Source organism: Neovison vison, chromosome 12, assembly GCF_020171115.1.
Source record: "Neovison vison isolate M4711 chromosome 12, ASM_NN_V1, whole genome shotgun sequence".
Lineage (NCBI taxonomy): Eukaryota > Metazoa > Chordata > Mammalia > Carnivora > Mustelidae > Neogale > Neogale vison.
Window position 1 is genome coordinate 63,176,906 of NC_058102.1, and position 22,505 is coordinate 63,199,410.

A 22,505-nucleotide genomic window follows, 5' to 3' on the forward strand; every position below is an offset into this window, starting at 1 on the left:
CTGGAGGTATGACTCAGCAGGTATAATGTCAATTGTTCCAAATAAAGGTAAATAGATATTGTGTATTGGGACCTACGGGGTTGAAAAAGACTAAACCAGGGTCTGCAACAGTGAACCATTTTGAGTTGGGTAGGCCCTGTGACAGAAACATGTTCAGGTTCAGAATGACTGGGAAATGGGGGATAACTCTTTTCTTAATAGCTTTCAAATTCTGGACAATCACCATCCGGTTCATTAGGTTTCTGGACTGACAAGATCAGCTTGTTACAGAGATGAGAATAGGGAATAATTCGCCCGGGGCAATTAAGTCTTCTCCCTTGGGCTTGAGACTTTTGCATGGCCTCAGGCTTGAGTGGATATTGATGTAATTTAGGTTTAGTTATATCTGTCTGAGTCTTTATTCTTCTAATGTCAGCATTAGAAATAGTCCACAGGGGCGCCTGGGTGGCTCAGTGGGTTAAGCCGCTGCCTTCGGCTCAGGTCATGATCTCAGGGTCCTGGGATCGAGTCCCACATCGGGCTCTCTGCTCAGCAGGGGGCCTGCTTCCCTTCCTCTCTATCTGCCTGCTTCTCTGCCTACCTGGGATCTCTGTCTGTCAAATAAATAAATAAAATCTTTAAAAAAAAAAAAAAAGAAAGAAATAGTCCACAGGTGTTTGGGTACCTTGATAAAATTAGGGCACTTTTGTTGAAGTTTTCCTTTTTCTGTAAGGAAAAAGAAAAGGAAGACTGTAAGGAACATATGAGATGAGGTTTGGGTTGGTCAGAAACTCTGAGGTGAGGTCTCCATTGTAGCAAAATGTATTAGCCCTTTTAATTTAGAAAGGCAATCTTTACCTGATTGACTGGTTGGGGCTGAATCACATACCAAAAAACGAATGTGTTTTAATAAAATTTCCCAGGGGTTTTTGTGCTGATTGAGATAAAAATTCTGAGCTTTATGAGATACCCCTACTATGGAAACTTCCTTTTTGCTCCAAGATTTTTGTTGTCCTGTGAAGGTGAGGTTTAAGGGAGAAAATGCAGCTCCAGTAAAATATGGCAAGGTTCCCCATTAATTTTAATTTTAGTTTCTCCATGGCTGTTTAAGGAAATTATTGATAATTGTTTACTGAAGAACCCTTTGGAGTTCTGTCAACTGTAGGAAAGGCCCAGATGGGGTTCCCTTCTTTGGAGGTATGAGGGCATTTGAGAAGAATTTGCATAGGACATTTGAGGACAACCTCTTTTTCTGTGTCCCAGTTGATTACAGCTGAGACATTCATCTTTGGACCTCCATTTTGATGATGGACTCCTAGGGGGTGCAGTGTGTAAGACCTAGGTGTTGTTTTGGGTCTCTGGCTTTGTAGCCTTTATAGTTGTAAAGCTAAGAGCTTGGCACGTCTTTGTTTGCAGTCTTGTTCCAAGGTCCTTTCAAAATGCTCAGGAATTAGGGCACATGGGTGGCTCAGTTGGCTAAGCATCCAACTCTCGATTTTGGTTCAAGTCATGATCTCAGAGTTGTGAGATATAGCCGTTTGCTGGGCTCTACTCAGTGGGGAGTCTTGAGTTTCTCCTTCTCTCTTTCCCTCTGCCCCTTCCTCCATTTACTCTCTCCCAAATAAATAGATAAATCTAAAAAACAAAAAACAAAACCCAAAACAAAATGCTCAGGTATAGTCATGTGTCCAGTCTAGGTAGTGGCCTCCCAGCCTATTCTTTTTTTTTTTTTTTTTTAAGATTTTATTTATTTATTTGAGAGAGAGCATGAGAGGGGAGAAGGTCAGAGGGAGAAATAGGCTCCTCATGGAGCTGGGAGCCTGATCTGGACTGGATTCCAGGATCCTGGGATCATGACCTGAGGCAAAGGCAGTCACCCAACCAACGGAGCCACCCGGGCACCCCCTGAGCCTATTCTAAGGCTTTCTTTCAGTTCACTGGTCTCAGGAGATAATCCATTTACAAAGAAGGCAGCTGGAGCCAGGCTGGGTGACCTTATTTATTGTATGGATCCATGAATGCCTGTGGAAAATGGGCTTCCATACGAGCTTTAAATTCTGCCAGATTAATCATCTGTTTGTTTGTTGACAAGTCTGTATAATGGACTAATCATTCCAAGCAGGAAATACTATAGGAATAGTTTGTAAAAGTTCAGCTGCTATTTCGCAAGCTTTCTTTTTTCTAGTCCCTGAGATGTTGAAGACCGAGGAGCTTAAAATACCATCCTCAGGGTTTTGCCATCTTGCTTCTTGCTTCCATTTTGGGGCGTCAGCAGGTCCCACCGATGTGTGTACAAGCTGGTAGAGATCTGGCAGCCTGGGTCATAAGCTCCAGTCATGACTAAATTTTTCACAGCACTTTTTGGTTCCTCCCTAGATTTAGGAAATTCTTTTAACTAGGATCCTGAGTTCAGTCCTTGACCAAGGGGTGATGGACGCATGAGGAGGTTCACCTGCAACATTGGGTAGCTTTATTTTGAAAGGTGATTGCCTAATAGTGTTTTCAGAGTGGAACAGCAGTTCAGACTGAGAATTAGTAAAGCATGGGTACTCAAGAAGGATAGAGGGGAGCAATAGGAGTTCTGTCAGTTCTGTTGTCTTTGGGTTAGGTACCTCTTGTGTCTTTAATTTCTCATTTGCCTTTTATAACAATGCTTTTAATGAAGGAATTTTAGAGTCTTGAAGCTTAGAATCTTGAAGCTTGAATCTTGAAGTTTCCGCATACAAATTAAAGTAGCCATCCTATTCTGTTTGTTCAACTTGGGATCTTTTGCTTTCAAGTGCATTTCTTAAATGAGCCGTCTTGTCTAATTGGAAAATTCCCCGTAATGGCCATTGTAATTGTAGGTTATTTTTAGTAATATTATGCCATTTAACATGGCTTGGTATCTGTAGTTTCTGGGACTAAGGTTCTTGAACATAAAAAAAGCATGTGTGCCAGAAGGTACCCCAACCAAACCTTTGGATATAAAAGATCTCATTTCTTTTGCCAGAGCTTGGGGTTTCCCAGAGCTAAACTGATACCTAGAAGGGCCTATCCCAGTAGTCTTGAGACGGTGAGCACTCAACCGCTGTTAAATGCCTGATATCTTCCCACCAATGTGTATGGCTTTTTTCACTGCCAAGATTCCCATTATCAACTAGCTAATATTATTTCATATTTACCTAAGGTCTCCCATGAGATCCCACCCAGCCCAGTTTAATTCCAGACATAGTATGGCTTTTAAGTTGGACCAGGTGCTACTCTGGCAGGTAACCACCATCAATTCCTTAGGTGGAATCTGGGGATTGGAGAAAGGTTTGAACCAGCAGAACCCCCCACCCCAAATGGGGACTGCAGACTCATTTCCAAACTAATGAGGGAACCTGTGGATGGAGCTAAGGGGTGGGGTCTCCAAACAGGTGAGGGAACTGGAAAGCTGATCATATCCGGAGCTGGACAGAAAGAAAGCAGAGCTCAGGACTGGGAGGAACTTACCTGTAGTCCTTGGAAATGCTGAGAAAGAACTCAGAGGGTTTAAAGCCACCACATTTGTGTTTCTCATTGTCCCCAAAGCTGCCAGAAGTCTCCTTCAGTCCCGCTGCCGCCATCAAATCTGTTGAAGAACAAAAATTCAACCAAGTACATTTGAAGATCTAGTTGCTTTTATTCAGTGTTTGGCAAGCTGGACAGCATCTCATCTAACACACAGAAGGTGCTCCAAGGAGGTGTACAAAATGGAAAGCTTTTATAGGCAGATATGGGTGTGGACAGGAAGTTAGTAGCAAAAGAAAAGAAAGGATGGTTTGAGGCTGGGTTGCATTCCTTTAGGGGATCTTGTCACACAGATTGCTTTTAGGCAGGGGTCTTGTCATGCAGACTGCCTTGCTCACTGGTGATCAGGAAATTCCTAGAGAGGCTGGACCTGCAGTTAGGTTAGGGATTAAGTCTTGGTGGAGCTTAACCTAAGTGACTCCATTTTGGATGTTGTTTCCTTTTAACAAAAGCAATGAGGGTATTACTTTTAAACCAAAATTATTGGTATCACAGGCTTTAACATTTATTACATTGTAGATTGTTATAATCAAGCTTTCATTTTTATTTGTTTAAAAAAAATAGGGAACATCTTCTGAATACCACGCATTTTTCTGGGTTCTGGGGTACTGCAGCAAACAAAACGGAAATGGCCAGGGATTCTTGGACTTACACTCCAGAAAGAGCTTCTCTCTGAGGATAACTCAGAAAGGCAGGTGGTAATTCTCAATTTTCACTCTGCCATGGGGAGTCCTTGTTGCATTGGCATCTCTGTGAGGTTCTTGACTATGAGCATTTTCACTCAGTTACCAATATTGATGAACTGTGATGAGCATTTATATTCAGGTTGATCAAAAATCTCTCCCCACTGTTGAATCAAGTATTGAGGATCTTAATTCTTTTCTTCTATCCAGCAGAATTTAGGTTTTTCTTCCAGGTTAAAACATTCAGTTAGGAGGCAGCGTAATTTGAAATAGTGAACCCCAGACAACCCCATAGGACATTGATAGTCCTTTTTTTGGTTTGTTATACAACTGTGGGGACAATAAGGCCATAAATACCAAAGAAAACATGTCTGGGAGGTAGAAGAAGATGGATGATGTGGAAGACACTCTTTTTTTTTTTAAAGATTTTATTTATTTATTTGACAGAGCACAAGTAGGCAGAGAGGCAGGTAGTGGGGTGTGGTGGTGGTGGGAAGCAGGCTCACTGCTGAGCAGAGAACCCAGTGTGGGGCTCCATCCCAGGACCCTGAGACTGTGACCAGAGCTGAAGGCGGAGGCTTAACCCACTGAGCCACCCAGGTGCCCCGGAAGACACTCTTATAGTGGGTAGACTCTAGACTTGGAATTTGGGGTTGGGGGCGTGTTACAAATATTGAGCATGATTCCTGAATATGATTCTCATGAGTTATGATATACCATGAGTAAGTCGCTTAACTTATTTTTTTAAAGATTTATTTATTTGTTATTTTTTACAGATTTTTATTTATTTATTTGACAGAGATCACAGGTAGGCAGAGAAGCAGGCAGAGAGAAAGGAAGGGAAGCAGGCTCCCTGCTGAGCAGAGAGCCTGATGCAGGGCTTGATTCGGACCCTGGGATCATGACCTGAGCCAAAGGCAGAGGCTTTAACCCACTGAGCCACCCAGGTGCCCCCTATTTATTTATTTTAGAGAGAGAGTACATGTGAGAGCATGGGGAGGGCCAGGGGGAGAGAAGCAGAGACTCCCCACTGAAGCAGAGCCCAGTGCGGGGCTGACTGTAGAACCCTGAGATCATGACCTGAGCCGAAGTCAAGAGTTGGACGCTTAACAGACTAAGCCACCGAGGTGCCTTGTAAATTGTTAAACTTGATCAATCTGTTTTCTCCTTTTCTGAAATAGTAATTATATCTGTTCTGTTCAGCTCACAGCTGTTTTTAAGGATTATATGAGAAATGCACACATGCTTTTATATCGTAGTATACATACAAAGCTAAAATGGTCAGACTTTAGTCTATAACTGTGCTCTAACCACTTTGGGACAATACAGTGTTGGATCTGTACAAGCAAATAAAATAAGGAAACTGGCAGTTTTCTCCCACCCTGTGAGCATGTGTGTACTGTCTGGTATTGGGCAAGTTTGAGGTTTTTGGTGCTGAGGAGTTTTGGTCATACCCTTCAAATTAAATGACCTAGAAAGATAAAGGTGGATTAGATCCTTCTTCCCTAAGTAAGTTCATTGGTCTGCAGCATCAGTATTACCTGGGAGCTGCTAGGAATGCAGACTCTCAGGCTCCACTGTAGATCACTGAATTGAAATCTGCATTTTACCAAATCCCCAGGTGATCATATGCAAATTTTCTTAAGCACTAGGGTTGACAGATTGCTAAATCTATCCTGATCCTTCAGAAGGCTCTTAGGATGTTTCACATACTCTGACAGCAGCTGCTAGATGTTTAGCACCACCTGGGAGAATGGGGGGTGCAGAGGGGTTGTACTAAAAAATATACTGCATTCTGTTCCCAAGGAACCATTCAGGGGCAAAAGGTTCATATTCCATGATCAGTCCCCTGAGCCCACCAGTGTTCAAAAATGTTTTTTTCCCAAGACTTTTCTGGTGCTTAAGTCAGACTTTTCATATTGGAATAACAGACCAAAAAATGACTGACAGTTCTAGTGTCTGGGATTAGAGAGGGAAGTATTTAGAAGAACTGGGAATTTATCCGGAGTATGTATGATGGCATCTCTAGGATTCTGGTTTCTAGTCACCTCTGCTCTTGGAGGATGGTGAGTAAATGCTGCTTTACTCTGTTCTGAGTTCTATGAGACACACATTCTCAGGGGCTCAAGATATTCTGTGGGGGAAAAAAAAATCCATCTATCTATCTATCTGTATCTACACATATATATGTGTCTATATATATATACCTAAACCTTTTCCATATGATTGCAAATTAACCCTCACTTCCAGCTTCAGCAAGGTTTAGGATTAAATAAAATTGAACTGATTTCCCCCTTAAAATGGCGCTTTTTTTTTTTTTTTGCAGGTTAGAAAAAATCATTTTTAAATCTTCCATCCTCTGTAATTGTAATAGTTGGAACTTGGCTTCCCCCCCACCCCCCTTCCTTTCCCTTCTGCCCGGGGTGCAGGGTCCCGGCAAAATTGAAGATCTTTTCTGAGCCACAAGCTATGTGATTCCTTTGGGAGTATTGATTCCACATCTGGACTGTGTAAACACAAATTGAGAGGGTTGGGTGAGATGGGGTCAATCAGCTTTAATACTAGAGATTAGTAGATGGTTCATGACAAAATTTCAGGCCTTATTTTTCCAATTTTGCTACAGATTCATGAAGTTCTGTCACAACCAGCATTTGGGCACCAAGATTATACCTGACTCAGCCTTCATTTATTTATTCAACGATCTCTACTTTATGCCAGTCATACCGTGGATGATAGGCCGCCCACAGGAAGGAGAGCCCTGTTCTCACTCTCACAACTTACAGTTAGTTGTGAGAGATACCCTCTGGAGCCCGTAGTTCCAGAATTTGAAAGGAAATGAATTTAGGTTAGCACCGTGTTGCTCATCTTAGAGCCCCCGAAACCCCCGCAGTTTTAGCTAACCTTTTTATATTAAAAAAAAAAAAGTAATTTTTTGTTGCAATAGAATGAACACTCAAAGCAGGTATTGATTTCCTCATAACTGTCTTCCATAGCAGACCCATGCCTGTGTATTGCTAACATTAAGACTTTTCTGGAGTTCTCCTGTAGCGGATTCTCTCTTGTAAAGAAGGCTTCCCATTCTCGGATGCAGAGAACGTTGCTAGAAAGAATTACTTCCATTTTCTCCCCAGTTCACCAAGTTCCTCCTTTTTCTCTTTTAAGGAAGCTCCTAACAATCCCCAGGTGTTCAGCCTCCTAAAATTTCAATTTATCTTCAGCCCCTCCAGCTTTTGAGTGTTTGCTCTAAGGCTTTAACCACAGAGTCCTTCCTCCCTTAAAGAAGTCTGCTGTGTATATCATGTTAAGGCGGAGTTGTCATGGCTGTTATGCTGTGTCTTAAGCCAAATACATTTCTCAGCATTCCAAGGTTATGTGAATACACAGAAATAATTATTTTCAGATGTTGACATTGCACTTAATGCTTTAGTTATGTAAGAAAATATGGTTCAAAAGTCATTCATCTAAAAAGCAATGCAAAGTATAGTACAGATAAATATTCTGTACATTCAGGCACAGACTGTAATGTGGAAATGTTGGAATAATTTAGCTTTCTGTCATAATCTCTTCAAAACAGAGGATAGGAACTGTGCTGCGTTCTGAGTGAGCGTGTTTCCTACAGTGCATCGGGAGATGGTGTGCCTTGCTTCCAGTCCAGTAACTGCTTCTAATCATTGAGCCAGACCCCTGGGTCTTGGATTCTCTTGGCATTTAGTATGTCCTGTCTTTAAGTCAGCTTCAAAACTTAAAAAATTGAAATCTTAGTTTCAAAATACAGTTTTTCTGTAATCGTCCATAGAATGACAACAGGACTTTTAAAAGCCACATCTGTCCTCAGGTTCTTTTGGAAGGAAGGGGTTGATGGCAGTAAGATTTAAATGTTGGAGAGACCAAGACAAAGTTGGAAAACACTCTAAGTTTATTTTTGTGTCAACATACATGTAAGATGTCCAGTATGAATTGCATCTATTTATATCAGTTTGTCTTCTAGTCCATTGAAAAAGGAGAAGCATGAATGAGGTTTTAGGATATCCACGGTTTTGATTCTTTACATTCATGAAAGGGAAAATTTTCATCACCTCATAATAACCATTAAATGTTTATAGTAACATTGGAAGAAAAAATCTCTTTGATACATGAAATATTGGCCTTGAAAATGTTCTGATCACTATTGTTGTATTTGTATTGTTGACTGCTTATCTTGCAAAGGGAAGTATTTTGACTTGATAGGATTGGAAATGCTGTGGGCAAAAGGGCATCTGCTGAGTTTTTCCTTTCAGATGCTCATTTCTGTCTTTACCTTGTAGACTCGCAATACATAATTCAAAGTGTTTGCAAAGTACAAGAAGTTTACTGTATTATTTAACTATCTGTTTCGAATTATAACTTTAAAAAGAAAATGGGACTCTCTTCCTGCCCCCCACCCTAGAGACAGATTTTCCATGACAGAATAGTTTGAAACATCAGGATGTTGCATAAGTCTGTCTGGAAAAAATAGGGACAGACAGCTAGCACTATCTAAGAGAGCTTTGCTTTGTGACAACAGTTTTTGTTCAACGAACCATGCATAAGTTATAATTTTCCTACCTATTTGGACAAGCTTTCAAAATTAATAATTTTCTGCTTATGTTGTTTCCAATTGTCCTTATTTGGGCACTCAGTACAAATAAGAAAAAAGATTTAATAATCATAGTGTGGTGTAAGAGCCAAAGAAAATTAAGCTTTTACTCTGAGGTTGAGAGAAAGCCTGCACAAGAAACGTTTGAAAGAGTTACAATAATTTGTAGTGAGGTGTGAAAAGTTAAAGTCATGATACTGCCTGGCTTTTATGTTTTATAAGGACTTGTTAGGATTTAATATTTAAAAAAGACTTAAATGCCAAAGTAATTTATAATGGGAAATAAGTTGGTGGGATGGCTCCCTTATCCTGTAGGTTACTCGGGGCTGGCTCAAATGTACTTCATGGAGTAGAGATTAAAGGCAGAGTCTGTTTCAGGAAAGTTGTAATCAGGGTGGGAAGCAAGAGCTGTTCCTAAGTCCCTTTGAAATTTATGGGATCACTTAACCACGAGGCCTGCACCAGCCTTATTTTTCAGGTTGCAGTGATGAGACTTACTGGGCTGATTGCTTTTCAAGTACAGATCTGTTTCTCAGTAAGTCCCACTGTTTACACACTTCTTGCATGCTTGTTTATTACAGAGGAGACAAAGGGGTATCAAGGAACACTACGTTTATTTTTTTGGTGGAATCTGGCAGAAAAACTGTATTTCAATAGCTGGTTGTTTACAAGGATTCCTATCTGCCTGGTGACATCTTTATGGCTATGGGAGGGAAGAATGCTATCTGACCAGTTGTGGAAGATTAACTTTCTTCCCTTTTGGGCTTCTGGAATATAAGGCCGGGGTGGGGAGAGGGAGGGTGTTTCCTATCAGGGATTGTAAATTTTCTCTTAAGACTTGTCATTGACATGCCGTGCAATTTTAGAATAGGTACTTAACCTGTCTAATCTCTGATTATTTATAAGTAAAAGGAAGGAGAAAATTACCAGTTTTGTGAAATAGTTGTTGTTTCTGAACTTTATGAACAAAACTTATATATATTATACTAAGAAATTTAATCAGGTTATATGTTAGAATTAGATCTAATTCTCTAAATTCTTTAACAGTGAGGATCAGTACATGTAAGCCATGACAGCTAAGTACTGTTGGAAATATACATGGATGGATAAGAAGTAATACTGGCCAAAGGAAAATAGAATTGGAAAAAAAAAAAAAAAACCACACTTTATTTATCTTTTATCTAGCAGATAATTTGTAATTAAGTGCCAGGAAGCAGTTAGAAAATATGTCATAGTTCAGAATTGGAAGAGATGATTTTCTGGGGGCATTCAGAACAGTCTTCATGGAGTACAATGGTATGAGCTGGATTCTGAAGGGTGAGTTGAATTTGGGTGGGTGGAGCCCAAGAAAAAGACACAGTCAAAGGCAGCATCATTAGTAGAGGAAGAATGAAAAAATAGGGTACTGAGGGAAATGGCCTACTTATGTTATGGGTAATAAAATGCAGTAGGTTAGTTAATCTTTACTCAAAGCCAGGCACTTGCTAAACTAAGTATTTTACATATTTTATCTTATTTAAATCTTTATGATGAGCCACTGAAGTGTAAATTCATGGATAAAGAAATCAGAACATGATGTAATAACTAGTACGTGACTGAAGTTGAACTTGAAGTCAGAGACTGGGGCTTTGCCCGCTAGCCTCTCTTCCCTGAGGTTGGAGGACCTTTGGTAAAAGAACATGATGTACATTTCCTTCCGGAAGCTCCAGTCACTCTTGGGGTATGTTTGAGCTAGATGAGTAATGTGTTCCTCTCAGTTTGCCTCCTCTCACCCTCCTGTTACCACCCACTCCTCTCTTTGACCCTGCATTCAGATTATAGACAAAAACTTTGACTTTCGACTTGAAGATCTGATCTTACAGTGTTCTGAGGTCTGTATCTTAGGTTTCCTGAAACTTCCCATGTGTCCAGTGCCCTACCAGTCCCTGTACCTTCATTTGGAATTAATTTCCATTTTCTGAAATCTCCTTGTATTCTCTTTCCTCTACTTTTCCTAGGTTCGTACCTCTACATGAAGGACCCTTTCTCAGCTGTGGACCGCCCCCCCCATCCTTTTGTACTATTCTCATTTATTGTTAAATACTGAACCACTTAACCCTTGAGCTCATATAAAATTTGAAAACCAATTTCCGTACATGCATCAAAATGAAATTTAACCATTGTCATTACATATTTCATAGGAAATGGCCTTTACAATTATTTAATGTAGGATTGCCCTCCCCCCCACCCAAATCTAGTGTCCCAGAGAATCACAAACCAGTATGTGTAGTAGTCAGAATAGGCTAAGTTAGGTTGCAGTAACAACCACCACAAGTGTCCTAATGACTTATAACAAAAAGTATTTCCCTCTTACTTCTGTGTGTTTTGGCAGGAGGAACGTGCTTATCACACACTTCCAGAGGAAGCTGCACTTGGCCACTTTGCTTCCCAGTCACCTGGTCAGGGGTTGAGAACACCATAAATCACACACTGGCTCTTAGCACTTCTGCCTGGTAGTGATGCTTGCCACTTGTGAAGACATTGCACTGATTTCGCATGGCCTCACTAAATGTCAAGGAGACAGGGAAGTGCAGTTGTCCCATATGGTGGAAAGTAGGGGACAAATGGAAATATTTAGTCAACAATACTGCAGAGTGTGAAAGGTTAGAAATTGGAAGCCAGTTCTTTTGAAATGTATGCTTATTAGCAGTTTGTAAAAATGTGGTCAAATCCAGCAGTTTGGAAACTCTAACAAAAAATCCTTAAGACGTGATGATGGGTCTTGTGAAATCATTGTCGGTTTAAAACATTGAATTTGTGGTATGTGCTTAAACTTAACTCGGGAAATGTAAGTACTTCATGGCTGGGGCACAAAGACATGTGTTAAAGTCATCTTGGTCTCTAATAGCATGGAAGAAAAATACAGTGTCCTAGCAAGTAGGGTGAGTTATCCTTGGATATATATTGTGCTTGAAGGATGCTTTTTTGCGGGGAGAGAAGCCATGGTCGTCATGTAGAATTTATCAAAAGCAGTGAGCAGAGTTTGGATGAATCAAAATTTCACATTGAAATGCTTCTCTGTAGGTGTTTGGAGCTTTATAAAAATACATAATCAGGGACACCTGGGTGGCTCAGTTGGTTAAGCAGCTGCCTTCTGCTCAGGTCATGATCCCAGCGTCCTGGGATCGAGTCCCACATCAGGCTCCTTGCTTGGCAGGGAGCCTGCTTCTCCCTCTGCCTTTGCCTGCCATTCTGTCTGCCTGTGCTTGGTCTCTCTCCCTCTCTCTCGCTAATAAATAAATAAAAATCTTAAAAAAAAATAAAAATAAAAATACATAATCATTTTCTTACTATATATTCTTTTTTGGTTTATTTTCATTTGTCAGTACTAATTAACAACCAGCACTTGTCAACACTGATTGCTGTGTTTTAATTGCCTTTTGCAAAGAGAAGTTATATAGAAGTTGACTTCAGGGACATTTAATATAAATGTAGCGTTGGAGAGAAATCTTAGTCTATTCTATGTGTGGACATTGCTAAACCATATCACAGGTCCTCACTCCTAATTTGAATATAGGAGCTTGACTACCTACGTAGGTATGTCTGAGGATATGGGAGGGAAGGAGAAATGAAGAAAATACTTACCCTAGAATTACTTGCTTGTAAAGCTTCTTAGGAAATACCTCATTTTTTGGAATGAATAATGACTGTCAGTATGATCAAGTATACAGACACAAAAAGAGGAAGTCTAAAAGCAGTATCTGTCTGATCCAAAAAACTTAACCAGTAATTGCTTTTTCCTGTGTTTTGTTTTTATTGCACAAGAGCATCTCCTTCCGTTTCTTATATGTAAGTTAAACATGTCTGAGTAGATCTCTTAGCCTGCTTTTGCCTCACAGCAGTTGTGCTAAAAATTATCTAGAGATGTATTAGCATAAATTAAAGATTAAATACGGAAATCATAAACTAGTCCATGAAAATAATTTTTTTAAAAAAAAGAGAAATAAGGATTAATTGTTGGTCTTCTTTTTATATTTAGCAATTTTTCTTAGGGAACATTATTCTCCTGCCTCTCAGTGTGCTCAGTGGCTCAGAAGTCCCCCCCATTCCCAGGGTTTGTATTTCCATAACCTACCAAAAGGAGAGCTGATCTGCATATGCCAGGCCTACTTCCATTGGAGGGCAAGATCATGCAGTTAGCTTCTTTGTGGCAGTGTGTGAGAAGGAAAAGGAGGAGGGAGAACCTCATGGTATTGGTGTATGTAGCAGAAAGTTAAAGGAGAAGAGAGCTTTAAAATTTGGAGCACTCGAACATTAAATTCTGTTCTCAGTGGTGCGGTGCATGTAGATGAGATTTTAAAGATGATACATCCCATAATTCCTTTCGCTTCTATTGTATAGTCCACCTGCAGGTGTTTACCAAGTATTTCTTAGCTTAAGGTACTAAACTATGGCTGAGTTTTTATTTCTATCCTTCTCTTCCTGTCCCCTCCCTCCCAACCTGTCAGAAATACAGGGTTTTCATGGACTTTCATTTTGTCTGTTCTCTAATAGACCTTCACCCTGCCCACTTTTCCTCCCTGGCACCGAATTCCTGTGAACAGTGGATAGCAATACCTCTTAAACTTACAAGCTAATGCAAAAAACAGAACAAACAAAATGAGTTGGTTGTGTTGGTTTTGATCACTCCATGTCACTCTGAGGAATCTCGTCAGTCAGATCAAGTTTATTATTCTGTCTAAACTCACGGACTTTGTCCATTGGTCAGTTTTACATATGTAGCACTGGGTTGAAGGATATCATTCACTTGACAACAAAATACCGTTACAAGCTCGCATATTGCCTTGTGAGTTTTCACAATTAAAGAACTAAAGCCTTGATTCTCTTGATGTGAACAATTTGAGATGCGCCTCACCCCCTTTATAGGTCAGGCTGTGAACGACGTGAATGTGATGACTGTGTGCTTGGTGAATTAAAACCAAACGTGATTTCAGCAAATGATGGAAAAGAGTGAAGCATGCCTTAAATTATCTGCCTCAGAAATGATGAGAAGACTTGGCTAAGGAAGGAAATGGGAAGTGTTTATGTTTTGAACCTTCTGTTACTTTACTCATAATAAGTCAGTTTGTGTTCTATGATGGAGTCCCAGGCTCCACGTTGGAGCCCATGTGGATCAGTAAATTGTGCACTAGGAAAGACCTCATCTCTAGCCTTAGGAAACACCTCATACTTGGACCAGTTGTGGGCAAACCCATCCCCGTGGCTAGCAAAATAACTTCAAAAACAAAGCAAGCCGGCAGAAATCACCCAGATACGTGGGTGACGGAAGCAAGATGGGGGACCCTCACACCATCATTTTCATTGCGCCGCACACTATACTGCTTACATTAGAAACAAGCAGAAGTCTAGAGGTAAAGCCTGGTATTAAATTCTCCAGTGATGCAGGAATAAGTGTTAACAGCTGTGCCTGGGTGCTTTCCCTTGCTTTGCCCTGGAAGTATATCACCATTTAAGAGAAACTGACTACATACCTTTGGAAAAATGTTTCTCTACCATCTTGTGCAAATCCGTGTAAATCTTCTCATTTCTTCCCCCTTTTCAGAGTTAAGTCACACAAGTATCTGTAAGGCTTTTCCAAATACTTTGTTAAGCCTGAAAAACTTTTCCCCCAAATGCATAGCGTGTCCAAACGGCTGCAGATTATAGCCAAATGTGAGTATGTGTGCACATATGGAGTGAAGCGAGTTTTTAGAATGTGGGTGGCAGTGTCTTTAAACTCAGACTCGGGATGCTTTACACAGTAGTAGGAAACATCAAGGATCAACTTGACATTCTTTCAAAAGCAATCAGAGTTCTGGAGAGCAGCGGAAAAATGGGAATGTGGCCTCACCTTTTACTCCTCAGTAAGGACATAAACGAATTCCCTGCTGTGTTGTTGATTGTTTTTTCCAGACGATCTTCGCATACTGAGTCCTCGGAGTATGGAGTCATTCCCCCGGACTCATTTTTTCCTTCCTGGAGGTATAAATAGACTGCTGACGCCCTTGCTTTCTGCAGCCTGTGCATCATTCATACCATGCATCTCCTTTCGAGGTCACAAAGCTTTTAAAAAAATCAGCAGTGGTAGCAGCATGTGAGAAGATGAGCCCGTGACCCCCTCTCTCACCTCAAAGCCATGCTTTTGAGAGCATCCAGACATCAGCACGTGGAAACATGACATTTGGGTGCTTCAAGAATATCGGAGGGAAGAATAGCCATTCTTACAAATAGTTCAAAAATAGCATCGTCTGAGCATTTTTTCCCTCCGCCCTTTCTCCCCTACACGCCTGAAAGGAAGCTCTTCCCGTCCGAGGCACAACAAGGAATTTGTGTCTTGTGAGAATTTGAGGAGCCTGCCTCTCCGGCTGCAATGTCTGCTGCCTTCTCCCCTTGTCCAATCAAATCAGCTCAGATCCTGAGAAAATGTCCTTTCCCTTTTTCCTCTCTCCTCTCCAGTAAAGTAAAAATGGTCCCACTTCCAGACAAGTCATTTATTATTGAGTGGCTCCCGAGGGAGGGACAGCGGATCAAGTTTTGAAAGGGGACGAAGCGGGGAATGTTACTCTCTGTTCTCCTCCAGCCTCTTGGCTTTGCTGGTTGTCGGTGATCTCGAATTCCGTCCTTCCACAGAGGGCTAATGGCCAGAGATCATCTCATATTTGGGTAAGGCTGGAGCAAGGTGTGTGAGAAACCGAGGCAACGCCTTTGTAGTTGTCACTGAATTTGGGCCCCGGACTCCAGTTCATTCATCTCATCGTTCTCTTCTCTGTCTGTCCGTAGCTTTCAGGCACTGTTAATTCTCTGAGTAAATATCGGAGTGCCTACTCTGTGCCAGTCTGTTATAAGCCTTTAGAATACCGGTTAACAGTTAGCTACATCTGTTCTCTTTAAATTTCATTCTAATTGATAATATCTCAGCTGGAATAAGTGCTGTCAAGAGAAATCAAGCAGGCTGGGTGCTACCAATACGTAGGTATGGAGCGACGCGTTGCGTTTTATGTAGGTGGGCTGAGGAAGATTTAACTGATACAGGAGCAGTATCAGAGTATACTCTGGGGAGTAGGTGACATGCATTCGCTGGGGGAAATGGCATTCCACACAGGGAAGAGGGCAAGTGGCACTCTCACAGCTGAGGGCACAGCGGATGAGCAAAGGCAAGGGTAGTATGTGACGAGTGGTCATAGAGGGAGCAGTGGGACGCACCACGGAGGCCCTCACAAGCCGTGCTGGGGCCTGGGCGGCGAAGAGATGACATTTCCAAAGAGTGGCACCATCTGATCTGCTCTGCAGAAGAGTCATGGGGGGTAGAGATGAGACAGGCACGTGCGGGCTTCTGCTTATGTTTTGATGAATACATCAAATGTACTTTTATTTAGAGGAAGATGCATGTCAAAATTTTGAGCTGATGAGGTCTTGATAGGGGATAAGAAGTGTGTATCTGAGAACATGTTCAAGGTAGTCGACAGTTTTTAACAGAGTCTGAGGGATGAGCTGGTGAAAAGACCAGTGACGTGCAGAAAGGGGTTTTGTGTTTATGAAGCTTGCTGTTTCAATCTAGTACTTTTTTATTTTTAAAGATTTTATTTATTTATTTGACAGAGATCACAAGTAGGCAGAGGGGCAGGCAGAGAGAGAAGGGAAAGCAGGCTCCCTGCTGAGCAGAGAGCCCGATGGGTGACTACCCCGGGACCCTGGGATCATGACCTAAGCCGGAGAAAGACGCTTGACTGACTGAGCCACCCAGGTACCCTTAGTGCACGGTTGTTTAACTACTTAACTAGTTAACTTAGTAAACTTTGAAGCTAGTTTCATCCCCTCATCTTGTGTGTGACACATGCACCTATTAAATTTCTTTTTGTTACATTGCTCTGACCTGACTTGACTCACCAGGCCTTTCTGAATCTACCTTGTTCCTCTGTCTAAACAATCTGATCTCCCTCTCATCACCTGCTTAATATGCGCTGTTCCTTTAAGTCTCAGCTCAGATGTTACTTCCTCTTGGAATGCTTCCCGCATCCCCAGCCTCTAGTGTTGGTGCTCCTGAATCGTGGCTCTTCTCTGTGCACATCAGACTTCTTCTATCTCACGCTGAGTTGTAGTGACTCACTTAAACGAAGTTGTGCAAAGGCAAGAATGATCTCTCTGTTGTTTGGTATTCTTGTTCTTGGTGTCTGCGTTAGTACACGGAACATAGCGGTCAATAAATGCCTCTGGATAGAATGGCATCAAAATACGTACATTTCTTTAAATTTGGAAGTTGGGATGCCTGGGTGGCTCAGTCAGTTAAGCATCTGACTCTTGGTTTTGGTTCAGGTCATGATCTTGAGGTAGTGAGATAGAGCCCTACCTGGGCTCCCGAGCTCAGGTCACTGTCTCTTGGGGTTCTCTCTCTCCCTCTCCCTCCACCCTTCCCACTGCTCGCCTGCTCTCTTTCTCTCAAATAAATAAATAAATAATAAATAAAATCTTTATAAGAAATGGAACTCAGCTCTCTTTTTTTTTTTTTAATTTTTTATAAACATATATTTTTATCCCCAGGGGGAACTCAGCTCTCTTAATGTATAAGTTCCCCCCTTCCTGGTCATCAGTGTTAGAACTGAAGTCGTCTTTGACATTTACCTCTTCCTCACCCATTGGTGAAATCATTCACCAACTTTTGACAGGTTTGCTTCTCACTGTGTCACCAAAAGGTTGTCATCTTCTCATTGTCCTAACTAAGGTCCTGTTTTCTTTGCTGGTGGGTAAAATAAATTTGGGAAATGCTAGTTAAATAGTTAGTGGTTTGATCACCACAGGACTTGACAAAACCTTTAGAGAAGGAGCACTGTAAACATTCCCAGGAGAAATCTAGGCTAGAACATTCCCTGTGTTTATTTGGTCAGAGAATCCTTTTGGTCTCAGAGCAGCTGATGTGGTTAATGATCTGTAGAACTCACCTGGGAAAATGCTGGCAGAGATGGGGCACTAGCTGCCCTCTCTTCACGGGCTGAAGATCATTTGGTTTTAACCTCATGACAAGCCATAGGCAGCCAACACATGTCAGGGAAGCATGCCAGACCCTTGCCACTGGGTGACCTCTGACTACCATGCCCTTTTCACAATTTGGCACCATTTTACTCTAAGTGATGGGGCTCTGAATGGGGAAATGCACACCTTATTCACCTGCCAGAGATGCTGTTTCTTCTTACCGTGCTGCAGATTGCCTGTTTTCCTTGATGCTGTATTAATAAGATTTTAAAGAGTTGATGGCCTCTGTCTTGGGGCACCTTCAGAAAAAACATTGTAGTACTCTTAATTTAATGCCTGTCCACATGGTTTGAATCAATAGGTTCAAGAGATTTCATAGCCAACCTCATGCATGTTTGGTGGCAGGCTTATGGACTTTTGTTTTCCAGATTTGTGGGGGGTGTGTGTGTGTGAGAGAAATGGTAAAGGTGTATCGGCAGCAAAACTATGGAAAAAGAAAATTATAATTTGTCAAAGAATCAAGAAATAAGTAAAATAGAAAGTTCAACTTTTTGGTCAAAGAGGCCAGAGAGGAAAGCCTGTAAAATGTTAGATGCTTTTTGCCCTTGTTTTGAATTTAAATAGAGATGATATTCAGGAGATCATGTTGTAGACACATTGATTATCCCATTCCACTTCTCCAGTTACGTAAGGCACAGATTATCCTTCCAGATCTGTTACCGTCACATCCCATATTTGATTGATCTGTACATCCATATTTGATTGATTAAGCTTCAGAATATGTCCAGCGTCTCACTGCTTCCCACCTACATAGTTTCTGTCCCAGTCTTGGTCACCATCGTCTGTCACTCGTATGATTGCACTAGGCTTCGCAAGTTCTGCTTCTGCCCTTGAGTCACTATAGTTTGCTTATCACACAGCACTAGTGCTGGTCCTTTGAATGTTGAGTCAGATGCTGTCATTTCTCTACAACCTGGTGATTGTTTCACCTCTCCTTCAGAATAAAATTTAAAATTCCTAACATAGCCCATGAGCCCAGCTGTGACCTGTTCACCTGCTATGTTTTTGCCTTCATTTTCTAACATGTTCCCTATTACTCCTTTGGTCACATCAGCTCATTGCTCTTGTGTGAACCTGCGAAGTGTGTCCTTGTCTCAGGGATTTTGCACGTACTGTTTCCTCTTCCTGGAATGTACTTCCGTTCCATACCCATGTGGTTTCTTCTCTCATTTGCTTACAGTCTCTTGGTCCAGTTTTCCTCGTCAGTCAGTGGTGTCATTTAAGGTTACTGTCATGATAGCACTTCGTTTACTCTACTCTGTCTTCACCTGACTGTATTTTTCTGCATTGTCTGTATCACCGCATGGCATGCGTTATTTCTTACTGTTCAACTCCAACTGGAGCGCGAGCTTGAGCTCGAGGACTTGCCGTATCTTGTTCACTGCTAAGAACAGTGCTTGTAACAGAGCTCCTGGCACATAGTAGGCATGTGACCGCTGCTTGCTAAATACACGGAAGTGAAAGCATCCATGGGCAAGCTTTTTTGTGCATTGTGGCAGTCAACATTCATGAAGAAATGGTAAGCTGCTTTGCATTCTGTCTCTGTCATCTCTGTGTGTTTATGCTAAAATTGGTAAGCTTTCTAATTATCAACATAGAGGTAAACACCTCACGAATTGTTGCTCTCCTGTTTCTCTCTTTTGTGGCATATGGGGCAGGCGGACATTAAAGAGTGTAGCAATCTTGGGAAAAGGTCAAAGCAATAGGAAGTAGAATAATCCATTTGGATAATAGCTCTTGAATCTGCCTGAGCACATTTTAGGGACTGTAGCTTTAGCGAAAGCTTTTCTAAAGCAGAACATCAGAGATCCCTTAATATTTCTGTCAGTGTAACATTTTCGAGAGTAAAAAAATTGGCACTTGACCACAAAGTACAGTATTTTTCCTGTGATGGAAAATGCATGAAGGAAAATACCAAAAATTATGGGTTAAAAATGAACTGCCTGTGTAAAGTTATGTGCAGGACATCTTGACAAACTGTTTTGGTTCCCATGTGAAGGGATCGTTATCCTCTGTAGCAGCACGCCAGTAGAGAGAGAGAGAGAGTGCGCACGCGTGAGTGAGCACGCACCCACCTTCCAGAACAGGGAGAATTAGAGGCATTTACTGTGGAGAATTGAAGGCATTTATTGTGTTCTGCCCCGTAAAAATTTGCTAAGTGATGGAGGGCGATGTAATTTGTTTCCTAAAGTACAGAAACAGGTAGACTTTTAAAACACTGGATTTTGTAGTGTGTTCTCTGACAGTGTGTTTGCTCATGGAGCATATCACAGCCCCAAAGAAGAGACATATATAAATCTGGGTGAGGATTTAATAAAATAAATAGGAATATTTCACCTTTGAACCATATATTTATATCTTAGAGCTGACTTCTTAGAAGCTTGTATTTCCAAAAGCGTTGATGAAAACATGTATCTGTTTGTGTTGTCCGGTGGCCCAAACCCTTCATAACCTAAATTGATAGCTATGAAGCTAAATTTATAAATAACAGGAGCAATTAAAAATATGGCAAAGTAGGCCAATACTGTTGATATACTGATAAAAAGAATCCTTACCAAAAATTTGCTGGAAATCCAATTCAACGTTTGTGTGTTCATAGTTCAACCACAAGGCCAAGCATTACCTCGTAGTTGAACAACTAGTGATTTGGTTATTTCAGTTAATTTTAACTTTTTTTATTTTTTTTTATTTTTTATTTTTTTAAAAGATTTTATTTATTTATTTGACAGAGAGAGATCACAAGTAGGCAGAGAGGCAGGCAGAGAGAGAGAGGAAGAAGCAGGCTCCCTGCTGAGCAGAGAGCCCGATGCGGGACTCGATCCCAGGACCCTGAGATCATGACCTGAGCCGAAGGCAGCGGCTTAACCCACTGAGCCACCCAGGTGCCCAATTTTTACTTTTTTATTAACATATAGTGTAGTATTTGTTTCTGGGGTACAGGACTGTGATTCTTCAGTCTTGGACAATTCACAGCATTCACCATAGCACATATCCTCCCTAGTGTCCATCACCCAGCCACCCCGTCCCTCTGACCCCCTCCATTCCAGCAGCCCTCAGTTTGTTTCCTGAGATTAAGAGTCTCTTATGGTTTGTCTCCCTCTCTGGTTTCCTCTTGTTTCATTTTTGGTTATTTCAGTTTATTAATATAAAGCTCTAATAATCTTTTTATAGTTCCCTTTTTTCTTTATGGAGTAGCACTTAGTCATTGCTAGAAAGAATTAAGGCTCTGACTTTACCCACCAGATTTGAGTGAAGAGCTTATGCTTTTTGGTTTGTTTTCCAGCTGAGGACCTTTCTGAGAATAACTATTCTCACTCTGTGAGCATGGAGACTCTTTTGTCAGTTTACCTTAATTTTTGCTTTGCCTGACTTATGTCAAAGCCTCCTTCCCAGCACATCCTTTAATTCCCTTTTATTCAAGGCTAATCAGTAATTTCATTCCCAGGGTTGTGTCTCTTGACAACAAAAGACAAAACAAAACAAAACAAAACAGAACAAAAAAACCTCAAAAACCCAACAACAAAACCCACATAAAACAGAAAAACAAACCTGAAAATTCACATAAAGATAAAATCTCAGGCAAATTCTGAGAAAGGACTTGATGGGGAAAGTAATCACCCTCCTAATAGGAAGAACCCTAAAAAGAAAGGATTCTAAATTTTTTTTAAATAAAATCTTTTTATTTTAAGATTTTATTTATTTATTTGACAGATAGAGATCACAAGTAGGCAGAAAGGGAGGCAGAGAGAGAGAGGGAAGCAGGCTCCCCACTGAGCAGAGAGCCCGATGCGAGCCTTGATCCCAGGACCCTGGGATCATGACCTGAGCCGAAGGCAGAGGCTTAACCCACTGAGCCACCCAGGTGCCCCAGGATTCTAAATTTTAATTCTAGGCAGGGAACATTTTTTTTATTCCTTTGGTTCTGTTTGTTTGTTTGTTTATTTATTTATTTGAAAGAGAGCACAAGCAGGGTGAGTGGGAGAGGGAGAAGCGGGCTCCCCAGTGAGCAGAGAGCCCGATGCGGGACTCAATCCCAGGATTCTGGTATTGTGACCTGAGCTGAAGGCAGACACTTAACCGACTGAGCCACCCAGGCAGTTTGTTCTGTTTTTGCTAACAAATTTATACTTAGACCTCAGATTTATATAGCTATACTCAATTTTTATAGGACTCCCAATAGTATTATATTTACATTATTTCACTTATGGCTAAAACATGGCATGTATGAATTAAGGGTATGTGTGTGTATATAAGTATGAATCTGTGTATATACATGAAGACACACAACACATGTGTCAAGAATGTATATACATACCTTAACTCATGTGCTTTGTTTTTGTGTATATGAATAACGTAATTCTGTATATATGTTTTACATATAAATTACTATATAATATTGTCCTCTGTAGTAAGTGATAGATCCAGACTAGAATACAGTATTTTCTTCTGTAGTAAGTGGTAGATCCAGAATAGAATATTGGTTCCATAAAGTATGAAGTCACGTGTTAGGAAAGGATACAATGTCTCTATTCAAAGGTATTCTAAGGGTTAATCCACTTTTGGGAGTTAGATGTTGGAGTGTTTCTTATCTGAGTTGTTATGTCTGTTAAAGAATAACTTGCAATATAATTGTCATAGTTGGTATATGG

The 22,505-nt window shown here is 41.0% G+C and overlaps 1 protein-coding gene across 2 annotated transcripts in view; it reads left to right on the top strand.

Moving 5' to 3' along the window:
• PDE3A (phosphodiesterase 3A) overlaps nucleotides 1-22,505 on the top strand; it is a 324,042-nt gene that overhangs the window by 69,669 nt on the left and 231,868 nt on the right. Inside the window, exon 1 of one of the 2 annotated variants that reach the window (XM_044229307.1) lies at nucleotides 19,337-19,375. The exons of the other annotated variant lie outside the window; for it this stretch is intronic. Coding sequence (XP_044085242.1) covers nucleotides 19,373-19,375 — 3 coding nt within the window. The 5' untranslated portion in view covers nucleotides 19,337-19,372. Of the gene's footprint in view, nucleotides 1-19,336; nucleotides 19,376-22,505 lie in introns of those variants that run through there. 2 annotated transcript variants of the gene reach the window in all.